The sequence below is a fragment of the Moschus berezovskii genome, chromosome 9, assembly GCF_049115385.1.
Source record: "Moschus berezovskii isolate FMDL1 chromosome 9, NW_MosBer_1.0, whole genome shotgun sequence".
Taxonomy (NCBI): domain Eukaryota; kingdom Metazoa; phylum Chordata; class Mammalia; order Artiodactyla; family Moschidae; genus Moschus; species Moschus berezovskii.
The window spans coordinates 86,760,967-86,787,634 of NC_142468.1; the positions used below are offsets into that span (position 1 = coordinate 86,760,967).

At 33.7% G+C, this 26,668-nt stretch overlaps 2 protein-coding genes across 3 annotated transcripts in view; one reads left to right on the forward strand and one right to left on the reverse strand.

The window, feature by feature from the left end:
* ERO1A (endoplasmic reticulum oxidoreductase 1 alpha) overlaps positions 1-12,560 on the forward strand; it is a 57,716-nt gene extending 45,156 nt beyond the window's left edge. For both annotated transcript variants that reach the window (XM_055437448.2, XM_055437450.2), the window contains 7 exons: positions 1,737-1,763; positions 1,882-1,974; positions 2,818-3,064; positions 3,559-3,628; positions 7,967-8,053; positions 8,137-8,270; positions 9,461-12,560. In XM_055437448.2, the coding sequence (XP_055293423.2) occupies positions 1,737-1,763; positions 1,882-1,974; positions 2,818-3,064; positions 3,559-3,628; positions 7,967-8,053; positions 8,137-8,270; positions 9,461-9,521 (719 nt within the window). In that variant the 3' untranslated portion in view covers positions 9,522-12,560. The remainder of the gene's footprint in view (positions 1-1,736; positions 1,764-1,881; positions 1,975-2,817; positions 3,065-3,558; positions 3,629-7,966; positions 8,054-8,136; positions 8,271-9,460) is intronic.
* Positions 12,561-13,921: 1,361 nt separating this feature from the next.
* Positions 13,922-26,668, reverse strand: part of GPR137C (G protein-coupled receptor 137C) — a 60,482-nt gene continuing 47,735 nt past the window's right edge. The window contains exons 4-7 of the mRNA XM_055437451.2: positions 19,529-19,678; positions 18,175-18,300; positions 17,887-18,005; positions 13,922-16,980 (exon numbers count right to left, since the gene is read on the reverse strand). Of these exons, the coding sequence (XP_055293426.1) occupies positions 16,803-16,980; positions 17,887-18,005; positions 18,175-18,300; positions 19,529-19,678 (573 nt within the window). The 3' untranslated portion in view covers positions 13,922-16,802. The remainder of the gene's footprint in view (positions 16,981-17,886; positions 18,006-18,174; positions 18,301-19,528; positions 19,679-26,668) is intronic.

The window sequence follows — 26,668 nt, forward strand, 5'->3', positions numbered from 1 at the left end:
CCATCATGGTGACCCCACCCTCATGACTTCATCTTAGCCTAGTTATCTCCCAAAGACCCACTTCCAAATACCATCATATGGTGGGGGGAGGCAGGGGGAGTTTAGGGCTTCTACATATGAATTTTAGGCAGGAGACACATTCATCCATAACAACTTAAATTTCTAGAAATGAATTTACTGGATCAAAGTATAAGGACATTTTAGGCTCTTGATACATATGACCAGACCAGATTCTTTTTGTCGTTGAAAGGATGTGCTAATTTACACCCCTTCCAGTCATTGTGCCACCTAGTTTTACCTGACTCTTGTCTAAATTAAATATCATATTTCTTTTTTACTCTTTAAAGTTCTATCTTTACAGTTTTAATTTGCATTTTAATTTATGATCAAGGTATAGTTGATGTATAATGTTATGTTTCAGGTGTACAACATAGTCAGAATTTTTAAAGATTATATTCCAGTTATAGTTATTTAAAAATATTTGCTTTGTTCCCTGTGTTGTACAAGATATGCTTAATTTGCATTTTTATTATTAGTGTGACAGAACAATTTTTATCTGTTATTACCATTTGCATTTTTCCTTTATGGATTCTCTGTTTGTATTATTTGCCCTTTTTAATGGGCGCTTTAGCATTTTTATTTGGTGTATGAACTTTTTATACACTTAAGATATTATCCTTTGTTGCATTTGCAACATACATTTTACTCAGTTTGTTTGCATTTTGCTTTTGTTTATAAAGTTTTCTGATACAAATGTTTTAAGTTTTTATGTAATCTATAAATATATAAATGTATGTTTATTCTGTTTGTCATTTCTTCCATTACTTTTATGCTTGTTTGGTTCGTTATTAATATTACTATAAACAACTTTGGTGAAAAGGACCATGTAGTGCAGTGTTTGTCATCTCTAGTAGATAGAGACATAGAATGTTCACATAGGTATAATATTTCTTATGCCTTTTTACATATTATTTCAAACAAACATTCTCATGCATTGTCTGTGTTCCTCACGCTTGGCATTTTAAGTTTTATATTATTCAGTCATGTTAACTGGTACATAGTATTCTATCATGTTAGCTTAGGCCTTGTTGTGCATTTTGGTTATTTCAGGTTTTAAAAATTATGTAGAACATAATCATCTTCCTCCATATCCCCCCACCTCCATTTTGAGTTATTTCTTTAGAGCATAATTCTAAGAGCAGAATTATCAGGTCTAAGTATATGAACCGTGATTGCTGTAGGTCATAGAATATAAGTGATATTTGGTTTTTGTAACATTTCCTTAAATTGTTCTTTTGAAATATTGCATGGTATAAAATACTATCAGCTATAGACTAATAATATACTTCCAATACTATTTTATCCTTTTGACTTCTGTCATTTTAAAAAGTGTATAATGTGTTCTTAATTTTTATAACATGAATTGTTATTAAGGCTAAGTATTGTTCCATGTATAGATTTACTATTTAATTTCTGTTTTTTGACCTCATGTAAAACACTTTATCCAGAAAGGTATAAGGCTCGGGCCACCTAATGCAGTGCTAAAGCTTCTAAAGACCGAGCAACTGAGTGGCGCTTAAGGTGAATCCATACCAAGCGCCTTTCTCCTCTGCAGACAAGCCTGGGGCCTTTAAACTGCTGTTTGGCACAAATTTGCTGTAATATTTTAAAACTTTTGAAAAATGTATGTTTTGGCATTTTTACAATCTTGTGACTTATTTTTCTTTGAATTTCAGAGAATACTTTTTACAGTTGGCTAGAAGGTAATTGGACACTTTTAAACAAATTTAATTTTTTTTCATTTTAAAATACACATAAAATTAATTTTATATCTTACAAGTTTCACATATGAAATTTCTATTTCCAAATTACCTTTTGAAGGTCTCTGCGTAGAGAAAAGAGCATTCTACAGACTTATATCTGGCCTCCATGCAAGCATTAATGTGCATTTGAGTGCACGGTATCTTCTACAAGGTATATAATAGTCACTTTTATTTACTTTACCACACTTAATTTCGGGTATTCTTAAATTTTCTTGGTATTTACCTGTATGGGAAAAGATTGGCCCTGTTGAATATTAGACAGGAAAAATTTATTCCTAACTGGCAGTAATCAGGAATGTGGGAACTGTGGACATTATCAGGAAAAGTTCAGCCTATTCTTAGCAGTCTTTACTTTCTTTTAAGAAGCTGCTCAAAATCATACACATCACTTTGGAATGTTCTTTTGTTTTGTTGTGGGAGCTGAAATAGCTCCTAAGAGCAAAGTTGTTTTCATTAGATACTACTGTATCTGAATCCTTATGTTTGCACGTCAGCTTCAGGCCTGCAGTTTAACGGGTAAAAGCGTTTTTTTTTTTGGCTGTTCTTCATGCTTTACAGGGCTGTTGAAAATGAGACCATGTTGGATTTTCATCAGTAACATGTTTATTCTAGAATTAAAGTGTCTCTTACTTCTTAGAAACAAAATCATCTTAACTTTAATTAGGACTTCAAACTCATTAGTAATTTCAGATAGTCATCTTTGACTTCTGTATCTTGGTTTTATGAATATATTTATACTCAGGAATTTGTTGGATTAGTCCTGGTTTCTCAGTAAAATAATTGAGTTTATTTTCCTTTTAAGTATGGGTTCTAGAAGATAAAATAATAATATGAAACTGTTAAAGGCTCAATTATGTAAAGCAGTTTTCATGATTGTATTGATTATACATTTTAAAATATAAAATTAGCTTCTGCAAGCATAAATAACCTAATATAAGTACAATGAAACTTAATTTTAAAATTTACTTTTTAATATTTAATTCTTTCTTCTCAGATACGTGGTTGGAAAAAAAGTGGGGACACAACATTACAGAATTTCAACAGCGATTTGATGGAATATTAACTGAAGGAGAAGGTCCACGAAGGCTTAAGAACTTGTATTTTCTCTACTTAATAGAATTAAGGGCTTTATCTAAAGTGGTTCCATTCTTTGAGCGCCCAGATTTTCAACTCTTCACTGGAAATAAAGATCAGGATGCAGAAAACAAAATGTTACTTCTGGAAATACTTCATGAAATAAAGTAAATTGTGTATTATGACTCATACAACTTATATATTAATAAGAAGAGTGACAAGTGATATCCAAAATTAAATTCTTAAGTAATCAACTTAAAGGAAAATTATCTAAAAAATAATTAAAAGCTAATTTTGCTCATAGGCCTTTTAAAATTGAGTTTTGGGTTTGTTTTCATTTTGACTTATGTACTAAGAGGTGCATATTTTTAGTTTTAAGAACCATTCTTTTGGTATTTGATACTTGCATTATTTTTATATTTAGTTGAACAGGTTGGGCCCTAATTCTACTTATGTTATACAGTTAGCTTTTATATTTGAGGATAAGAATTTGTTTGGGGGCATCAGAATTTTGATTTTTACTATCTGTTCTACTCTATTGTACTTGTATTATTCATCACTGACTAGCAAAATGTTGTATTAGCAGGACTTTTGATATTTTATAATACATGAAAATGATTATTTTTTGTTTTATTCAGAGAATATGTTTTATTTAATGCAGGTCATTTCCTTTGCATTTTGATGAGAATTCATTTTTTGCTGGGAATAAAAAAGAAGCAAACAAACTAAAGGTAATAATTTTATACTTTAATTTTTAAATGTAAACTCACATGCAGATATGACTATGAGGCCATGTTTTTATTCTTAACAGTAAATCCAAATATACTTCTTGAAATTATAAGAAAAAATCAGAGTCATAATCTTTCTTTTCCTCAAGAAAAAGAGGAAGTCTAAAAGCAGGTCCAATTTAAGATTTAGTTTGTGTTGTTTTCAACCTAACAACGGAAATGTGTGTGTGAATGTACTCTTTAAAGAAGGGTTTCATTTCACACTGATTCTCTCGTGTAGTAAATAGAGCTTATGAATGAAAGGAAAGGGCTCTAGAGCTGGAGAAGCAGAAACTGTCTTCTGCTGGAGAGAATTCTGAAAATAGTTTTGGCTAAATTATACGATGCTCTTTAGGGGGAGAGGGCATAGTGTTGTTTTGTCATTCATATCATTGCCTGGGAACTAAAGGCATTTAGGGCTTCTTAGGTGGCATAGTGGTAAAGAATCTGCCTGACAGTTCAGGAGACACGGGTTCGATTCCTGGGTTGAGAAGATCCCCTGGAGAAGGAAATGGCAACCCACGCCAGTATTCTTGCCTGGAAAATTCCATGGATAGAGGAGCCTGGTGGGCTATAGTCCATGGGGTCACAACAAGTCGGACACAAGTGAGTAACTGCACACACAAAGGCATTTAGGTACATCAGCAGGCAGTCCTGGAAATAACAGAAGACCTGAGATTGCACAGGATGGGTTCCGGTCTTCCTCTTGCCTCTTAATGGAGGTATGACTCCAGGCAAGACCATCTTTGTGCCTATTTGCCTCAAAAGACAACAAATAAGAAATTTCATTGAAAAGATTTATTAAATGCTCATTGTATGTAGAGTGTGATTTTTGTCATTAAAGGGAGAGATGGCTTCCATCCTCAAGGGATTTCTAGGTCTTTTTGAAGACTTAGACGGGCTTCCCTTGTGACTCAGCTGGTAAAAAAATCTGCCTGCAATGTGGGAGACCTGGGTTTGATCCCTGGGTTGGGAAGATCCCCTGGAGAAGGGAAAGGCTACCCACGCCAGGCTTCTGGCCTGGAGAATTCCATGGACTATACAGTCCATGGGGTAGCAAAGAGTTGGACACGACTAAGTGACTCTCACTTTCACTTTGAAGACTTAAGTAAAATTATATTATTGGTCTCAATTATAAAAGTATAAGTAAGTAAAGCAGGTGGTCCTCAGTAGAAGTGGGCTTGATCTAGTGTCATCAGAATATTTATGATAGGCTCCCTTCGTTTCTAATTTTTTTTTCTTTCGATATTGAAAGAACCTGATTTTTCATAGCTTGCAAACAAAATACTTTTTGCACTCTTGTTTTTTTTTTTTTTGCTGTTAGATAATAGTTATTTTTGACTGCCCATCTACCTCCTACTTAAAGCATTCTTGCTAGAAATACATACCTCAGTGCTTATATAACCTCCCAAACAGCTTCCAGGAACTTAGAAGTGAGGGGGAAGATGCTGTAATGACTTTTTTTTTCCCTATTATTTTTGATATCTGTCTTATTTTTAGTACACTTGCTGGTTTATGGAGAGAATGTTTTGACATCTACTTGTTTTATATTGTGCAGATTAGAAATATTTCTCACATTGTTTTAATTTTGTCGAAACTCCGAAATACTCAGCTTTGATGTCCTATGAAATTTTAACATAATTTTTCTGAGTCCTTTTACAAGAAAAGAATAAAACACCAAGGAAACTTGTTAATATTGGTATTTACTTTTTTTGAAATTGTAGCTTATAGTGAACATCACGGATTTGAACAGTCACATAAGCTTATTTTAATGTCTGTTCTTGTCTCCCTTACACTCTGTCAGTTTATGGTTATAAGTAGAGGACTTGTATGAAAGAGAAGTGTTCAGTGTTCACTTCAACACAGAATAGGATCTCACGTGAAGGCTTATAAAACATCTGAGAATTAGGTGAGAATTGTGTTTTGGCCAATTGATTTCATTGAATATAGATCACAGTGTTTAACCACAAAATGTTTGATCATTCTACTCACTGACTGTAATTTTTAGTATTGATCTTAAAATTATATGTATTAACAAGGAGAATTTGTAAGTGACTTAGGATCTGTTTATTTTAAAGATAATACATTTTTCTAATCTGAGTTAATTTTAGAATATACTCAGGTTATTGGATATTGATTGTTATTTGTGGAAGTCATAAGGATTTTCTCTTTCTCCTGGTCTGGTAAATTTCTAGCTTATTGATTTGGTTCTTTTATATTATGTTCATTTAAGCATTTGTGCTTGGTTTTAATTTTGCAATGTTAGTTTGACTCTTATTAAGCAACCACATTTATTCTCCATATATGTCATACAAAGACTCAAGAGCTGCTGCCACATTCAAGTATTCGAATTAGTGAACATAGATTCAGATACTGAGTTTAGACACTGTACAAAAGCATGCATATTGTTTAGAGGCTTCCAGGCTTTCAAAGTATAAGTCTAAATCAAGAGCTTTCACGCCTTTCCACATGATAATAGTATTTTATTAGTGAAAATATAACTGCCAAAATCCACCATGCATTTATTGACTCTTGTAAAAGCTGTGTTTTATTGACCATAACATTTATATCCATTTGGAAATTTATAGTGTGAGCTATTTGTTCTGTCTATATACAAATACTTGTCTACTCAGGGATTTTGTAGACTTTTACACCAACTATAATCCTCCAGAGGTCAGCACCTCGTAGGATGGCAACATCAACTTCAGAATAATTTTAGTGCTCTGTTTCTGTTATTCTTGTTAAAAGTGTGAGTTTTCTTTATGAAGTTGAAATGCAAGTTTAAAGGAAACCTCAAACCACCAAAAATCTACTTAGAGTAATATTGCTGGGTAAATATTTTTTAAAAGTAAGTTGAAAATTAGAATTACTTCTTATTCTAAAGGGTATAGAAACACATGATATAGAATATTGCTAACATATGGTAACATTTAATATTAATAATTGGGGCTTTGTATTAATAAGATATAAGACCTGGTACCTTATTATAAATCTTTTACATGGCACATCTGTTGACTGTTTCAAAGTCTCAGGCTGAATGATGCATCTGGGGAAAGACTTGTCTCCAGAGTGAACTGAGGTCTGATTTGAATAGTAGGTTCCAGTCTTTGCTAATTTATTCCCATTTTTAGATCTTTGCTTATGTTCTCTTCTGATTGAGCTCAGTGTGTGGTTTAGCACAATAAACACAAGCAAACAAAATATTATATACTTACCAAATTATAGGCCATTTGATATAAAGAATGTTTCATCTGGAATGTATGTCAGATTTTCTGCTTCAAGTACTGTAAGCCTAGGATTCCACTATAAATTCAGGACAGAGGAGTCATTGGAGAATTAATTAATAATTTTCACTGGTGTGAAAGAAGTATATATTCTTGGCTTCCTTTCTTTCTTCCTTACCTCTTAAAGACATATACTGCTTTTGGATGAGTTTAATGAGTTTCTGTCTGAAACTTGGTGGAGGGTACATGGATTTCACTATATTCTGTAGATTTTTGTATGATAATAAAGTATGTGTGATAATAATAAATGGTAAAAGATCTGGTTGTTTTTCCTAATACCAGAGAGAAGGGCTTTCTTTTAACTATTATGAAGCCAATGGTTTTTACTTGTTGCTCCTTCCATTATTTATTCCTTTCTCCCTTCCTTTTTTTCTCTTTTGGTAAATGATATCATACAACCTCTGCCCCCTCTCCTGATATTGACATGTGGTTAATAATCACATACAATAGAACATCTCAACTCAGTTACTTTGTGTATATTTAAAGATAGTGTAGTTTTGGAGGCAGGCAGTCCTGAGGTTTAGATTTGCTATTTACTAGATACGGGAATTTGAGCAAGTTACCTAGCTTCTCTGGACCTTATGTTTTTAATTCATTAGGTGTAAATTGTAATAATACCTTGGGCTCCCCTAGTGGCTTAGCTGGTAAATAATCTGCCTGCAATGCGGGAGACCTGGGTTAGATCCCTGGGTTGGAAGGATCCCCTGGAGAAGGGAAAGGCTACCCATTCCAGCATTCTGGCCTGGAGAATTCCACGCACTGTATAGTTGATGGGGTTGCAAAGAGTCAGACAGGACTGAGCGACTTTCACTTTTGCGTTTGTGGTGAAGGTGAAATACAATTGTATATGTAAAGATTCTGGTGTGTAGGAGGTGCTCCGTGTACACTGATTTCAGTTTTCTTCCCTTCTTTGGTGCTCTCCAGTGCTTTTCTCACAGTGAGGCACATAGAAAGCACTCAGAGATACTTAGTATTTGACCATATACTACATCTTAATAAAATTTTAAATTATTTTTAGGAGGACTTTCGACTGCATTTTAGAAATATTTCAAGAATCATGGATTGTGTTGGTTGTTTGAAATGTCGACTGTGGGGAAAGCTTCAGGTAAACATATCAAGCTCAATCCTGTTTTCTTTCTTTGCACAAGGAATTTTCTGATTTTTCTTTTTTTCTTATTTCTATTATAGACTCAGGGTTTGGGCACTGCTCTGAAGATCTTGTTTTCTGAGAAACTGATTGCAAATATGCCAGAAAGTGGACCCAGTTATGAATTCCATCTAACCAGACAAGAAATAGTATCATTATTTAATGCATTTGGAAGGTTAGTTTGCACCAAAATTTTTTTTGCTAGCCAAGTAAGTCTAATGCAACACATATACTCTCAGATAAAACTGGGTAAGAAATATCCTGTTTAGTGAAATTATCTCACTACAGAATTCTGTGATCTTATGAAATACTTTAACTTTGTAGATACATGCAGTCATTAGATGATATTCTTAATTGTCACCTCTTGACTCTTGTAATCATTAATTTACTGAGTGCTTCAGTATTCATCTTATGGAATTTGTAACCTTTTTCTAATCTATGTGCTATCCAGTCTTTTTTTGAAGGTCCTAGAAAAAAATCTTGTTATGTAATGTAGGTGTACATATAAAATTTGTGAATTGCCATTGTGTAAAAAGGCTAATCATGCTTTTAAAAATAATTTTCATCAAAATGAGTAGAAAATAAGCTTAAAATTAGGAACTTACATTATAAAATTTAAGTACAGATGCATTTCCTCCTGGCCTATCATATCTAAAGAATGCAGAGATTTATTAAAAAAAACAAACTAACATTTTCTAAGGACTGTATTTCTTCACTTAAAAAATTATGATTTAATAATTGACCTTCAAAATTATTCTTTAGTACACAGAAACTTGATAGTTATATTTGAGTATTTTGCTACTGTTTTCATGGTGGAGAACAGAGCTAAAGTATACTTAAAATAACAAACTTTTTATAAAAGTTAGGGAAAACACGTTTCCTGTTCTCATTCTTTGTAGTCCAAAGGCTTTGATTATTTGTATATTTAATAAATTTGGTAAATTGATTAGTTTAAGTGTTCATATACTTATGCATATTTAAAATACATATTTAATGCTTATAAACTTTATAAAGAATATACCTATACTTTATATATATACCTATATACTTTAAATACTAAGCATATGAATGTACTTATGAATACTTAAAAATACAATACTTATGCACTTTATAATTTTGTCCTTTGAAACTTTAATACTTAGTTGTGACTAACTAAAAATAACTGATTTCTGGGGAATGTTATCTTAGTTTTAATATGTCAAATTAAGAACAAAAGTGCATCAAAACAGATTAAATGTTTTATGCATCTTTATGTATGCTGAAATAAATTAACATTTTTTTGTGTGTTCTGAAAATGCAAAGTGAATAACTTGTAGAGAAAAGTTATCTAAAATAGTTTCTGAGTGAAATTTATTTTGTTTACAGAATTTCAACAAGTGTGAAGGAATTAGAAAACTTCAGGAACTTGTTACAAAATATTCATTAAAGAAAGCAAGTTGAAAAGTGCCTGTTTCTGGACAGTGGAGGCCAAAGAATGGAATTTCATTCAAAGGCATAAATAGCAATGACAGTCTTAAGTCAACGTTTTATATAAAGTTGCTTTTGTAAAAGGGAATTATGTTGTTTTAAATAACAATTTTTTAAATTCTGTTAAATCTATGTGTAATATTATTGTGAGTAAAACTTTGATAATGTGGTACATCTTTAATGCTTAATATTAAGTAAAATCATCAGGATTATCAAATTCACATATGGTAAATATAAGTAAATGATGTTTTAAGTCTCTCAAACTAGAATTTTGTGTAAGAAGACTTAATATAAATTAAACTATGGCCAATGTGAAAAGTGTTTATGGGAGAATGTTATGACCCATTATTAACAGCCTAAATTACTGACAGCCTAAATGTTCAACATTTAGGGTGAACAGATTTAGTAAATAAAAATACAGAATGCCTAGTTAAATTTGAATTTCAGATAAACAACAGTTTTTTAATATAAGTATGTTGCATGTAATATGGGACAAACTTATACCAAAAAATTATTCCTCCTTTAAAACTCAGATTTACCTGGGAGTCCTATGTTTTATTTGGCAACCCTACAATACATTGGTATGAAACAAATCACTTTTAGAATTATTTTGCTATTTTGATTGGCTTATTTTGGTGTGTAGAAAGACACAATGATAATTCAAGGGTGTAAGGGATTTCTAAACAGTGTGAAAAGTTGAATAGATTTATATATTTATTCTCATAGTACTTTCCCTGATTCTGAATAAAAATTTGGGGAAACTTTTTATTTTTATATAATTTCAAATTTATAGAAATGTTTCCAGGATAGTATCAATACAAAGAACTCTTTTTACCAGATTCCTTAGTTGTTCATATTTGCTTTCTCTTTCATGCTTTCTCTGTAAATATACATGCATATACTATTTTTTTCTCTTGAAGAGTCAGTTATAGGCATCATATCCTTTGAACCATGTGTAATATGAATAATGTTTCAGTGATTTTTTTTTTTCAGGAAAAATATCTGGAACTATATACTACTATAAGCCTTAGAATAAGGAATCATTTTGAGTTCCAATCTAAAATTCTTTCTTGAATTTTGTTACCTTTTTAATGCTGTATAGTCATAGGCATAAAATTTTGGGGTTTTGCACGTGATATTCATTTCTTTCTTCTCCCCATAATTAAACTGTAATTTTTAGAAGTCTTCATTAAGGGAAGATCTTCAATGATAAAAATATTTGAAGGGATTTAGGAATTTATAGCACATGGTAATTGTAGGAAAAAAGGAAGTGTATACCCCGAAGTTATGGGCCCTTTCTGTATGTCTTAGCAGGTATATCGGGTTGAGATGTAACATTATTAATAAAGCAGGGTTTATTTATATAATGGCTTAGAAATGCTACTTAACAGTCCTGTATACTTCTTCTTCTTTATGTCCCTACGGCCTGATACAGTGTCAAGCACATAGTAGGTTTCCAATAAATATTTGTTGAGTGAATGTATGAAATGTATTCAGTATATTTAAATTACCACAGGACCAAGTTTAATAATGTATGTCCTATTTCCTTCCCCCGCTAATTTGAATAGGGCAGGAAAAGAAAGATATTAACCTACTATGAAGTCACTATTCTTAGAGACTCAAACTATGAAGTGAACACCAAATATAGAAGTGTAAGGACATTTGTGGTACTCAGAAAATGTGGTCGATGGGTTTAAATGGTTATTTTGCCTGTGTAACTCTCCAACTATCATCTTATGCCCCTACTCTCTCTTTTTAACAGCCAAACTTTTTGAAAGAATATTCCTGTCTTCACTTTGTCCCCCTCCACTTGCTCCTTTAACTGAAATTTGGCTTTTTTTCTTAGTGGTTAACAATCTTGTCTTTTGAAGTCTAAAATCCCAATTCTAAATCTATGGTTTGGTTCACAAGCCATTTCTTGACTTTTTTTCTGCATTTGACACTGTTGACAGCCCCTTCTTTAAAAATCTCTTTTCTACTAGGTTTCTTGTATTTCCCCCACTTCTGAGTGCCTCTTTTCATGTATTCTTTAAGTTATTCCTTAGGGTTTTATTCCTGCTGTCTTCAGCATCACCACTTCTCGCTCTTGAGTCCTTCCAATTCAGTGATCTCTAAATCCTTATCTTTAGCCCAAACTTCTCAGACCCTCTGCCTTCTACGCATCTTCACTTGGTTGTCCCACAGACACCTGTATGTATCTTAAAAAGTTATTCTGCCCCAAACCTACTCTTATGGCTATGCTCCTTCCTTTGGTTAATTTTAGAACCATCATCTAAATTCTCTAGGCTAACCCTTCCACTCCCCTGTCCAGCCAGTGTCTAATCTCTATGGATTTTATTTCCATATCTCTAATATATCACTGTCTTTCCATTTTCATTGCTCTTCCCTGAAGTACAAACCTTTTTCCTTGTACCCAACCCGCCTCCTCTCTTTTGCTTCACAATGTTACCAAAGTGGGCTTTCTAGAAGCACTCTCACAATGTTACTCCCTATTTAACACAGTGAATTCATGAACCTTTAGGAGGAAACCAGACCTCTTTCCTTGGTGAACAAAGTACTCTGATAGGGGTCTTTCTGTTTCCCCCAACCTCATGTTCTGCTAAAACAGACTTACAATCCTTCAGACGCAGCATCATCAGGCCTCCACACCTTGGTGCCTGCTGTTCTCTATCAAGTGGCGTAGTCATTCTTCCCCACCTGGGAAATTTCTATGTATCCTTGCAGGTCCAGCATAGCGATTACTTCTGTGAATTCACCCTTGCTCCATCCAAGGAGGATCATCTAAGTTCTTCTTTTGTGTCACCACTGTAATTACAACCTACCTCTGCTGTGTCACTGATTGTACTGTATTTTGTTTTTTAAAGTCTCCTTTACTAGAATGTGAGCTCCTTAAGGGCAGGAAAAGGAACTTTATCCATGTTTGTATCTCCACAGCATACTTTTTGGCATATGAACACTTAATAAATGTTTGTTGAATAAACTGCTTTTAAAATGATAACTTTATTATTGCTAGTGATCATACCTTCACTCCAAATATTCTTCACAGTAAGTCAGTAGGCACCCAAGGATTTCTGGACTTTAGGTGATCAATAAAGCTTCTGAAACTTTATTAGAAATTTGGTGTGGCTTTCACAAGTTATGAAAGGGGCCTTTTATGGAAAAAATGGTAAGAACTCTTTTTTCAGGGGAAAACGTTCCTGAAGAATTTCTTGACTAATCAAAGAAAAGCTGCCCAGGATTATGAGCTAGATAAATTTCTACCTGTTTTAAGAATCTAAGGGGAAGGAGAGAGGTGTTGTAAGTTATTTCACACAAGGATTTTTCTTAGCTTAATGTTTGAATAAACATATACTATCATATAGGCTTCCCAGGTGGCACTAGTGGTAAAGAACCCACCTGCCAATGCAGGTAGACGTAAGAGACGCAGATTCGATCCCTGGTTCAGGAAGATCCACTAGAGGAGGGCACAGCAACCTACTCCAGTATTCTTGCCTGGAGAATCCTATGGACAGAGGAGACTGGCAGGCTATAGTCCATAGGGTAGCAGAGTCAGACATAACTGAAGCGACTTAGCACATACTATCTAATAACACTGGTATTTTAAAGTATGGCATTTCATATTAAATTAGTGTATAATACTAATTAGTGTACAGCTAATGTTGTACCTAGCCATCTCAATGTTCAGTACATACAGTTATCCACTTATACAATAGTTTGACTTTAGATTTTTCAACTTGACATAACTGAAGCGACTTAGCACTTACGCAAATACTATCTAATAACACTGGTATTTTAAAGTATGGCATTTCATATTAAATTAGTGTATAATACTAATTAATGTACAGCTAATGTTGTACATAGCCATCTCAATGTTCAGTACATACAGTTATCCACTTATACAATAGTTTGACTTTAGATTTTTCAACTTGACAACAGTTGCAAAAGTGATACACATTTGATAGAAACTGTACTTCCACTTTTGAATTTTGTTTTTTTCCCGCCAGGCTAGTGATACGCAGTACGGACCTCTCTCATGATCTGGGGCAGTGGCAGCACCACAGCCCCACCTCAGCCACACAGTCACAAGGGTAAACAACCCATACACAACCATTCTATACCAAGTACAACCATTTTGTTTATTCAATAAATTATACATGATATTCAACACTCTGTCACAAAACAGGTTTTCTGTTAGATGGTTTTGCCCAACTGTAGGAAGTGGCAACCCACTCCAGTGTTCTTGCCTGGAGAATCCCAGGGATGGGAGAGCCTGGTGGGCTGTCGTCTATGGGGTCGCACAGAGTCGGGCACGACTGAAGCGACTTCGCAGTATTAATATAAGAGTTTTCAGCATGTTTAAGGAAGGCTAGTCTAGCCTGTGATGTTCTAGGCCAGCTGTATTAGATGCATTTTTACTTTGGACTAGCCAAGGAATATCTGTAATTACAAGCTCACTAAAAGTAAACTGTCATTTGTAACTCTAGGTATTTTTCTCTTTCCTATGGTAGGCTTCTTATACTTAATGACAGAAACTCAATGGGTGAAGTCTGTTAAAAGAGATTAAGAAAACCAGACCTCCAAATAGAAGCACAAACACTTTTATTTTTAACAGTAGTGTTTTGTTACAATTTAGTGAAACAAATAAATACATTCATTGGCCACAGCTATACTTTTATAACCAGTTTGACACTGATTTTATAGCTGAGAAACACTGTTAAACAATAAAAAAGGCAGCTATGCTTAAAAAAGCCACTTTAGCTATAAATTACATCTTTCATAAAACTACTACCAGCTATAATGAGTGGCAAGAGTTTCAAAATTAATGACCATCCAAATGAAACAATAAAAACAAGTACTGCTAATCACTGTAGAATTATACACTTAAGCAATGAAATTCTCTTTTCTAGTTAGTGAACCAAAAAGGTTTGAAATTGTCATCATGTGCTTCAGTGCAGGATGAACAGGGGATCGATAGCCCTTTGATTTGATAAACAACTCCTTCTTTCAAGACCAGACCTAAAGTGCTCCTAGTGCTTTGGAATTTTTAAGCAAAAACTGGGCCAGAAGCTTATCTTTCTTTGTCTTTGGTGATTTATTGTGGGAGATGTCTATAAGGAGACAAATGCAAGGATTCAGGTTCCCTGGTCAGGGATAAGAAATTTACAAATCTCACATTTGGAAGAATCAACTAATGCAATGGAAAAAACCAGGTTATTTTATCTGAAATATTTTTAAAAAGTAATCTTCACTTATCTGGTCAAATAGGAGCATTATGTAGGGAAGTCTGGGGAAGCTTTCCTAGAAAAAAATGTATCACTTTGAACCCCAAGGATTAACAAAGGCAACACATCTTCTTAGCTCTAGATAATTAAATACCTAACATTATTAAGACAATAAATGGTTGGCATTCTGGAAAGAAACCCAATAACTGAAGTTGCAGTAAAAATAACACCCAGGTAAGTGCATGGTATGTTGTCCTGTTACGACCTATAAATTCAATACTATAAAATTTTAAATAATTTGGTTGCATTGAGAGAATTTACTATAAATCCAAAGTGATATGTATAAATTTATGCTTTGGACTGAATTCAGAATTATTTTGTATGATAAAAAGGTGAAATTTCTTTGTCTGTGTACCAGCTTCCCAAGAGATCAAAAACATTAAAAATTTCATTTTTTTTGGGGGGTCTCACTTACTGTTATACTTCTGTGAAGTTACTGAATCAATCAAAAAGTTGAAAGATGTTTTATGTAAGAGGAGAAAAAGAACATAACTTTCTAATCAAAGTAAAGACAGAAAAAGATAGTTGTATTAGTTCCACTTCTAAGAAACAGATTAGCAAATAACCATATATAGTCATCTTTAAGCATGTTGTGACAACTTCCCAATGTTGCCTGTTACCTTGGGTTCTTGAGGTATTTAGCATCTACTTTTTTCCATATAGACACTGGTAGAAAGTGCATTTTAAAATTCTCTATCACTTTAGCCTACCACATATATATGTATATATATTTTAGATCTAAGATAGGACGTTCAAGACGGTTTTAATGTAATTCTAAAAGTACTCCAATGTTGTTAACCACTGGTTTTTATACTTACCTAGTTAGTACCTTCACATAAGTTGTTCATTTAGTCTAGTGCTGGAATTAATTTGATTAATTTGGCTTTGCCCATATGCAAGATATAAAAATGAAAACTAAAGGAAGAATTATATGTATTACAAAGTATTGCACTTGAGTTCACTGCAATAACATATCATGATTTAATTTACCTGAGGATAATCCTGATTCATAGGGATAATAGGTAAGATTTGCTATATTTTATTTCAGCTAATTGAATGCCTTTGAAAATGTATTCATGTTTTAACTTAGAATTGTATATTTTCTGAATAATTCTTAAATGCATCTATAAACTTTAGTCCTAAGAAATTTCTATCAATATCTCCCTACACAAAAATTGCTGTTGTTTTCTTGAAGAATCATGCTTAAACTACTGCATTATCTTAACCATACAGAATAATCACTTGACCAATTCTACTCAAAGTAGCCACATAATTTTGATTGGTATACTTTGCTCTTGAAGACATGACTGTGGCTTTCCAAAGAACACTGCTGGTCCTCACTGTAAAGGATTACTAGTATCATTTCTTTAAAATGCTTGTTTGAATAATTCAGTTAGTACTGTACAATCATGCTTAAAAGAACTATCTTCAAATGATTACATATTTTCAATAGATCTTTCAAAAGAATGATACATTTTTATGCCTTCATTCTGTGCACTGTTCACACTATAAACTTTATTGGGTAAGAATTCCACATGGAGTACACTGCTAAATATACAGGCTTTGATTTTTGTAGGGAAACTGTCTCCTGATTTGATGTACAACATAACATCCCAGTGTGAACACTGGGTATGACTTTGGGGACTGCAGTGTACTCTTTCAGAACAAAGATAAAAGTGCAAATATGCATTTGATATTCCAAAGTCAAGATGTTTGGAGGCCATCAAGTCCCTTAAGATCTAATCCTTCTTTCCTCTGGCTCCAAATTTTCCATTGTACTTCATTTTACCAGGACGAGGTGAAAAGTAACAGCTGTGTCCTCCACTGGACTCAGCCACATTTCCAGGCTTTGTTTTCAGTTGTAACGGATAATGGAATGTTTATGCAGATGGAATTTAAACACATTGAATATACAGATTCATGAAAAATGATTGAAGAATCACAGCTTGGTAAAGCCATCAGTTTTGTGGTGTTACGTATAAGCTATGGTGACTGTTCATGTCTAAGTTACTACAAGTAAAGAGCAAAGGAGCAGTGTCCGTCAGAGGTCCATTCAGGTGGGGAGAGGCCGTGTAACTGCTGCTGCCACACCCGGTCATAGTGCCGTACCAGCCCAAACCTTGTGAATTTGATAAACTGCAAAAAAGGGCGGAAACGGACTGTGATCAAGATATAGTAACTCATGTTGGCACTTCTAGTTTTCAATGAATTATGTTCTTCACCAAATAATGGCTTTCTACAAAATTCAATAACTTATATCTAATATCCTTGATTCTATATCACGTATTAGAAGAGAATGAATAAATACCATTCAAAATTAGTAGAACTTGATTATCATATAATAATAATAGTAATATAGTGCTTATTATGTAAGGGGCTTTATTCTAGGACATACATATGTATGTTAACACACAAATGCACTCAGTATTCACAACAATCCTATCAGATAGGTTCTATAATTATCCCTATTTTATAGACGAAAAACAGACAAAAAATTGAGGTAAAGTAACTTGTCCAGATGAAGTGAGGATTATAGAAAATGCTATATCAAACACAAAGCATTATTTAGTGTGCATTAAGGCTTTCTCTTTGCACTGATACAAAGCTAATGGTATGGACTTATAATGATTTTGGAACAAGGAGGGCACTGAAGATTTCTTATAGTGTTTTATAAGAGTTTTATTTAGAGTTTCTCTGTGGATTTTGAACAGCACAGTAGATATGGAAACATATATAATCACTATAATAGTATTTCTTCTCTACTCACCAACCCCCATCAGGTTTGAACTAACAAGGGATCCTGAAATGAAAGGGTGCCATTTTACCCCCAAAAGCATTTCTCAAATAAAGGTAATATATGGACTTAGGAGCAGATGATAATTCTTTACAGTACAGGTCTCATCATGGGTTTAACATCTACTGTTCTATGCGCCAATGTTAAATGATCTTATTTATTGATATATATCAGCAAATCACCATTTTCATATTTGGGTTAAAGCTTTTTTTAAAAAATCTATGTTGGTACTAATTCAGTGCAACTACCTTCCTTCTCTTGAACTTCCCAGTCTTGGCAAGTCATCATCACTATCATATCGTCTCGGATTGTCGAAGAAGTATGCTCTGGAACTATAACTGTGACTATTTATCATGCCAGCAGGTGCCTGTGAACAATGTAGTAGATAGAATATGAAGATTTACTTTTCAACTAAGAAAGGAGGCTGAGATGTATAATCCTTTTTAGTCTTTGCCAAAAATAGAAAATCAATATAAATGTTCTATTATTTTTAAAAATAAGGAGAACAGGCATTAGGTTAGGTTATGATATCATACCAAATTCTGGTTTAATCTCTGTGCCCGGAAAAACAGTACCACTGACCATGCTGGCACATGTTCCCACAGAAAGAGGACCATTCCAAATACAATATACTCTTCTCCACTTATGTCTTTTACGTGAGCCTGTGAATAGAATATGGTTGAGCAGTTTTAAAATCAGTCTTACATGTAAGGAATCACCCTCCACAAACAACTTGCTTCAGGTAGGGTAAATTAAAAGATCAACTTACAAGCACATAGAACTCTAAATTAATTTTCTGTATTTTATGGCTTTTCATGTAATGATATTTATCCTTTAAAGATCATAAAATGCTTTGATGTTAAGTAGAAGAGGTATTACCTTTTTCTACACATCAATTTATGAAAATATTTTTAATACATGGGTAGTGGTGTGGGTGGTTTAGGTCCCATAGTCTGAGGAGGGTTATAAAATAGACTACAGGTTCCAGCTGCTCCAAAGGCAAAATAATTGCACTTACCCTGAGTTACACCTGTAGAGAAATGTAACATGCAAGTCGCTCAGCTCTGTTGCTATTTAAAAACATGCTTTTGGGCTTAAATTCCATGTTGAATTTGTTTCTATTCTAATAGATGTGGGGAAAGAGAAATGGGAAAAGGAGTGAAGGGAATCTGCCACACGGAACCAAATGTGAAAATTCCTTCTTTGAAAGATAATTAAAATCCTGATAAAATAGCATTCCAGGATGCTTAAATTCAGTACAAAGTTAAATTAATATAAATAAAGATATGACATGCACCTAGGTCAGACTACTTCTAACAGAGGATGGAGAATGCTGGGAGGTCAAATATGCATAGTAAGGGTACCAGGAGTCACTACAGAAAACACCTAGATACCCAAGGAACTATGAATGCACTCCCATTTTCAAGACTGATAATGCCAAATTTTCATAAAAGTCATACATCTAAAACTGAACCAAATATTTAGGTTATATGTAGTTCTTGAGCAAGAGAGAATTAATTTCATCCTAGCAAATTAAAGACATAACCATATTTACTAGCTAATGACAGAATATCAACTTATCTAGAGATACTTAAACACTATCCTTTACAAATTAGTAAAACAGATTTATTACCAATAGAATTAACACACTGTTAATATTATTCACAAAAAGAAAAGAAAATACTACTTTGGTAGAAGTTCTCTCTGAAGAATGATTTCAACTGACACATATGAATGAGAATTTTTAAACAGAGAACTTTGAAGTATGATTACTGATAGTGGCTAGAGATTCCATAAAAGTGTTTGTAAGTCAAACACTTAAAACATTCTCATAGTCAGGCTAACTTCATTATCATACACTTAGATTCACAATACATGCTAGGTTCTTACCTTATCTGAAAGATTATCCCAGCCATAATTAAATGGACTTTCTAATGTATCCTGAGATATGATGATCACCACCAAATTATAACATGCTCTTGAAGAGTACAGAAGAATGACCACAGAGCCTACGACAACAGTCTGGCATAGAGACATACCCTAAAAGAAATAAAAGTCATCATCACAATAGCCTGTACATTTGTCATGAATATATTGTCCACATACAATATAGTCACCTCTTGCAATGCACCCCTAGAAAACACTGAGTGAGTACCAGTTGAAATCAACTCTTGATTATCATGCTTTACAATTCCTATTTTTAGAACCACCTGTGTTTCAACTACCCTGTTAATACATTAAGTTCTTTGTCAACTTGCCCAGGAGCAGCTGGAGGAAGCTTTTGTTCGGTCAAGGTTACCTTACTCTCTTAAGCAATATATGAATAAACAAGTTGGCAAATGATCGATGTTAATCAGAGAGGTAGTTTAGATACAATGAGAAAAGAATAGGAAATAGAAACATTAGTCCATTTGATACACTTAATTTCCAATAAGAAGCAAAATTAGAATAGAAACACAATTCCTGTACTATTTGCTTTGTTCTATTAAGAGTTGATGTTAATCCTCTGTTGATATTGTTATGTTGATGACAAAATGATGCAGGCACCCAAATGCACTTTCAAATCCAAAATATTTTAATACTAAAGCTTTCACCGTTTCCTGAAATATAGAAAGAAATCCTTATATAACAGTTGTTATAACACTGGTTATAACAGTGGTTGTCAACTGGAGTGTGTATATTGGAGAAGGGTGTGGTATCCACTTTTGCAGAGATTCTTAACCTGAAATATTTGAATACAGTTGGTTTCCTTTGTAATCCTTTTTATCTTAAAGACATTATTCTGAAAAGTAACACAGTTGCCAAACATATATTGTGAAAAACACCTAATATGGTGTTTTGGAAGTTTGTGTTTTAGTGTCACAATGATTAAGCGGAAATGATGGCATTCACCACACAAGGGCCAGGGCTGCTGGATGACTGACAGTTTACAGGAGAGTTCTCCACATAAGAGAATTCTCTGACCTTCATAAATTCCCCATGTCCTCTTAGACATTTATGAAGATGAAAAACGTATCCACAATGATCTGAGCCAGAACCTAAATCTGTTTTAAATATAAACAAAGTTTATGCTTGTATAGTTTCAAATAAATGCCAACATATCTAGAAACACATATAACATGTAAATTGAGGGAAATTTGTCCTTTGTTTTTTGTTCAGACCTTTATCAAGAAAAGTCAAATATTTCAGAAAGGTGTGAAAGTGACAGCAATACTGCTTGTGGTATATAGTGCAAAAGCAACACAGCTATAACAGTCTGCATTTATAGTCTCATTCACAATTTCTATGTGTAGATACAAGCATCCAACCACTGTAGCATACCTCAAATCTACACATTCAAATATTTATTAATTACCTTCCTTTTATTTTCTCATTATATTACAATCAGGGCAAATGCACTGAATTTTTGAAGTTATGTGTGTATGTATGTTAAACAATCTATTAATTTCAGCATAGAAATAGGTTATTAAAATTTATGAGACGGTTTCAATGGGTTTGGTAGGATTGAGAAATATTATTATAACTGACATCCTCGTAAGAACAACACATTTTTAGAGGTGAATGAGAAGAAAGCAAACTTAAAAGATGAAATATATCTTGAAAGATTTTGGGATAGCAACAGCATATCTTCTCTGAGCTAACTCACTATTACAGCAAAAAGTATGTGTGAAAATAAAATCCTAGCAAGATTAAATTTTTAAATCAAGACTAAGCTTTTCTACAATGTGCATTTTATTGTGAATATTTATTATGAATCCAAAAAAATGTTGCTAATAAAAAGCTAACCTAAAATCAATCCAGTTTCCATTTTAAAAGTAATATATTATTACAGTAAAGTTAAGTAACAAGAAAAGTTAGAATGCTGTAAGCATTATCATCCTTTAATATAACCATAAGTAAATTTATAGTCACAGGTTTAAGAAATACTTTGATTACTAAAAGTAATAACATCTTATAATATGGAGTTTCTCTACTTACACTTGTAAATATTATAAAAAAACTGCAAAGAAGTGTGAGCAAAGACGAGTATCAGAGCAATTAACAAAGCAAAATTGAAGCCAAATTATATACATATAATAGAGAAAGAAGTCCACCAATTTAGAAAACAAATTAAGATTCTTCCCACAAAATATAGGATCATAAAACAAAAGATAAGGATTCAGCCACATGGAAAGTGCTGTTGGAAAGTTAGAGAAACTTTTTCTAAATTGAATAGTCATGACAAACAATTCCACTCAGAAGCAATCCTCAAAGAATGATTCTCCCTTCCTCTACCTAATACATCTACATGCCACTGTTTTAGAAATTCCACACTTGACAAGTAAAGAAGAGTTAGACCTTACTCCAGTATGCTTACCATTAACTAGAGTTCAGTATTAGTTTATAGGTACTTTTAGGACGCAGATATACAGAAACCTCAATTTACCATTCATTGAGTTTTGACAACTGGTGTATACAAATAAAGCACATTACCATCACTCTCGAATGTTCTCTGACATCCGTTCCCCACCAGCCAACTCCTCAGACACAAATATTCCCCTGCTTTTGTTGTTACCACAACTTAGTTCTGCTTACTCTAGAACTTCACATAAATGGAATTATAGAATATGAACTCTTGTGTAGGTATCACTCACTCAGCATAATGTTTTGAGATTCATCCATGTTGTTGGATGGACCAGTAGTTAGGCCTTTACACTGCTGAGGTGGACAATTAGGGTGACCAACTCCTGGTTTGCTCAAAAGTTTGCTAGTTAAAAAAACTTTCCTAGTTTTAGCACTGAAAGTCACATATTCCAGAAATCCTTTGAGTCCCTGGCAAACCAGGACAGTTAACCCCACTAATTCCACTGTATAATCACATGAATTTGTTTATATGAGAATTTGTTTATCCACTTTTTCTGTTGATGGACTGTTTCTGTGAATGTTCTTACTCTAATCTTTTTGTGGACATATTCTTTTGCTTTTCTTGGATAAATACCTCAGAATGGAATTGCTGGGTCATGTGATAGGTTTAAGTTCAGCTGTATAAGAAACTGCCAGATCTTTCCCCCAAATGGATGTACAATTTTATATTTCTAACAAAATATGAGAGTTCCAGTTGTTCCAATTCCTAGATAACATTTGGAGTTGTCAATCTCTTTAATTTTAACCATGCTGTGGATATTTTGGTTTTAATTTGCATTTCCTCAGATGACTAACAATATTGTGTTTATTGGCCATTTGTACATCTTCTTTGTGAAAAGTCTATTCATATCTTTGACCTTTTTTAAACTGGGCTGTCTTTTTAAAAATTATTCAGTTGTAGACAGTCCCTACATATACTGGAAATGATTCCTTGTCAGATGTATGCATTGCAAATATTTTCCTAGTCTGTGGTTTGCCTTAGCATTTTCTTAGTCTTGCCTTTTGATGGAAAAATTTAATTTTAATTAAGTCTAATTTATTATTCTTTTGTGATTACTTTCAATGACCTGCTTAAGAGATCGTCTAAAGGAAATTAGTCCTGAATATTCATGGGAAGGACGATGCTGAAGCTGAAACTCCAAAACTTTTGCTACCTGATGCAAAAACTGACTCATTAGAAAAGACCCTGATACTGGGAAAGATTGAAAGCAGGAGAAGGGGACGATAGAGGATAAGATGGTTGGATGGTATCACTGACTCAACGGACATGAGTGTGAGCAAGCTCTGGGAGTTGGTGATGGACAGGATAGCCCAGCGTGCTGTAGTCCACGGGGTCGCAGAGTCAGACATGACTGAGTGACTGAACTGAAGAGATCTTTGCCTGTACCCAAATTGTAAAGATAATCTCTTATGTTTAGTTTTAAAAGCTTTAGACTTTTTTGAATTATATTTAAATTTGTGACCTATTTTGAATTTTTGTATGTATATGAGATGCAGCTAGAGGTTCATTTTATTTCAAGTGGATATCCAGTTGTTCCAGCACCACTAGCTTTCCCTTTGAATTGTTTTAGCACCTTTGTCAAAAATCAAGATTATTTAAGTGTGGATTGTTTCCAGGCTCTCTATTATGTTTGTCTATGTCTTAATTACTACGTTTTACACTATGTTTCAAAGTCGTGGTCTAACTCTTCTTTTTCAGAATTACCTTCTGCATTGTTCACTACAACAACCATTAGCCACATGTATTTACATAATCACATTTAAACATGTTAAATTAGAAGATCAGTTCCTTTGTAGCACTAGCCTTCTTTCAACTGCTCAATAGTCATATATTGGCTAGTATAGATATATAACATTTTCATCATCACAGAAAGTCCTATTGAAAGCACTACTTTTAAAAGTGTTTTAGGTCCTTTGTATAACCATATAAATTTTAGAATAAATTTGTCAATTTCTATTTTTTAAAACCTCAAGGTACAATTATAATTGGGATTGCATTTTATTGATAGATCTTTTGTGGGGAGAATTGTTATCTAAAAATACTGTATCACCTAATCCATAAATAATGGTCTTCACTGATTTAGATCTTTAATTTCTCTCAGGAATATGTAGTAGTTTTCAGTATAGAGGTACTGCTTGTTTTTTGCAAAATTGATTCCTAAGTATTTTGGGTTTTTTATGCTATAGAATTGCTTTTTGAATTTAATTTTCAAACTGATTATACCCTGAATATATGAAAATCATGTAATTTTGCATTTTGACTTTGTATCCTGAGAACTTGCTATATTCATGATTCCTCGGCATGCTCTACTTAAACAACCATGTTATCTGCAGTTTTCTTTTTTTTTGATGGGCTAGGTGGTTTTTTAAAAAATATTAACTTATTTTAATTGGAGTATAATTAGTTTACAATATTGTGATGGTTTTTGCCTTACATCAACATGAATCGGCCACAGGTATACATGTGTCCCCCCATCCTGAATCCCCTTCCCGCCTCCTTCCCCACCCTATCCCTCTGGGTTGTCCTATTATACAGAGTGAATTAAGTCAGAAAGAGAAAGTCAAGCTAATCAATGAATACAGTAAAGTTGCAGGATATAAAATCAACACACAGAAATCACTTGCATTCCTATACACTAATAATGAGAAAATAGAAAGAGAAATTAAGGAAACTATTCCATTCACTGTTGCAATGAAAAGAATTAAATACTTAGGATTATATCTACCTAAAGAAACAAAAGACTTGTACATAGAAAACTATAAAACACTGATGAAAGTAATCAAAGAGGACACTGATAGATGGAGAAATATAACGTGTTCGTGAATTGGAAGAATAAATATTGTGAAAATGAGTATACTACCCAAAGTAATTTATACATTCAATGCAATCCCTATCAAGCTACCAACGGTATTTTTCACAGAACTAGAACAAATAATCTCACAATTTGTATGGAAATACAAAAAACTTCCAATAGCCAAAGCAATCTTGAGGAAGAAGAATGGAACTGGGGGAATTAACCTGCCGGACTTCAGGCTCTACTACAAAGCCACAGTCATCAAGACAGTATGGTACTGGCATAAAGACAGAATACAGATCAATGGAACAAAATAGAAAGCCCAGAGATAAATCCACGCTCCTATGGACACCTTATCTTTGACAAAGGAGGCAAGAATATAAAATGGAGAAAAGACAGTCTCTTTAACAAGTGGTGCTGGGAAAACTGGTCAGCCACTTGTAAAAGAATGAAACTAGAACACTTCCTAACACCATACACCAAAATAAACTCAAAATGGATTAAAGATCTAAATGTAAGACCAGAAACTATCAAACTCCTAGAGGAGAACATAGACAAAACACTCTCCGACATAAATCACAGCAGGATCCTCCAAGACCCACCTCCCAGAATATTGGAAATAAAAGCAAAATTAAACAAATGGGACCTAATTAAAATCAAAAGCTTCTGCACAGCAAAGGAAACTATAAGCAAGGTGAAAAGACAGTCTTCAGAATGGGAGAAAATAACAGCAAATGAAACAACTGACAAAGAATTAATCTCCAAAATACACAAGCAGCTCCTGCAGCTCAATTCCAGAAAAATAAATGACCCAATCAAAAAATGGGCCAAAGAACTAAACAGACATTTCTCCTAAGAAGACATAAAGATGGCTAACAAACACATGAAAAAATGCTCAACATCCCTCATAATCAGAGAAATGCAAATCAAAACCACAATGAGATACCATTTCACACCAGTCAGAATGGCTGCTAGCCAAAAGTCTACATGCAATAAATGTTGGAGAGGGTGTGGAGAAAAGGAAACCCTCTTACACTGTTGGTAGGAATGTAAACCTGTACAGCCACTATGGAGAACAGTGTGGAGATTCCTCAAAAAACTGGAAATAGAACTGCCATACGACCCAGCAATCGCACTCCTGGGCATACACACCGAGGAAACCAGAATTGGAAGAAACACATGTACTCCAGTGTTCATTGCAGCACTGTTTATAATAGCCAGGACATGGAAGCAACCTAGGTGTCCATCTGCAGACGAATGGATAAGAAAGCTTTGGTACATATACACAATGGAGTATTTTTCAGCCATCAAAAAGAATACATTTGAACCAGTTCTAATGAGGTGGATGAAATTGGAGCCTATTATACAGAGTGAAGTAAGCCAGAAAGAAAAACACCAATACAGTATACTAATGCATATATATGGAGTTAGAAAGATGGTAACCTTAACCCTGTATACGAGACAGCAAAAGAGACACAGGTGTATAGAACAGTCTTTGGGACTCTGTGGGAGAGGGTGAGGGTGGGATGAGTTGGGAGAATGGCATTGAAACATGTATATTATCATATGTGAAACGAATCACCAGTACAGGTTTGATGCATGATACAGGATGCTCGGGGCTGGTGCACGGGGATGACCCGGAGGGAGGATATGGGGAGGAGGGAGGTGGGAGGGGGGTTCAAGAAGGGGAACACATGTACACCCGGGGCGGATTCATGTCAATGTATGGCAAAACCAACCAATATAATATTGTAAAGTGATTAGTCTCCAATAAAAAAATAAAATTAAATTAAAAAAAAGAGAAAGTCAAATACTGCATATTAATGCATGC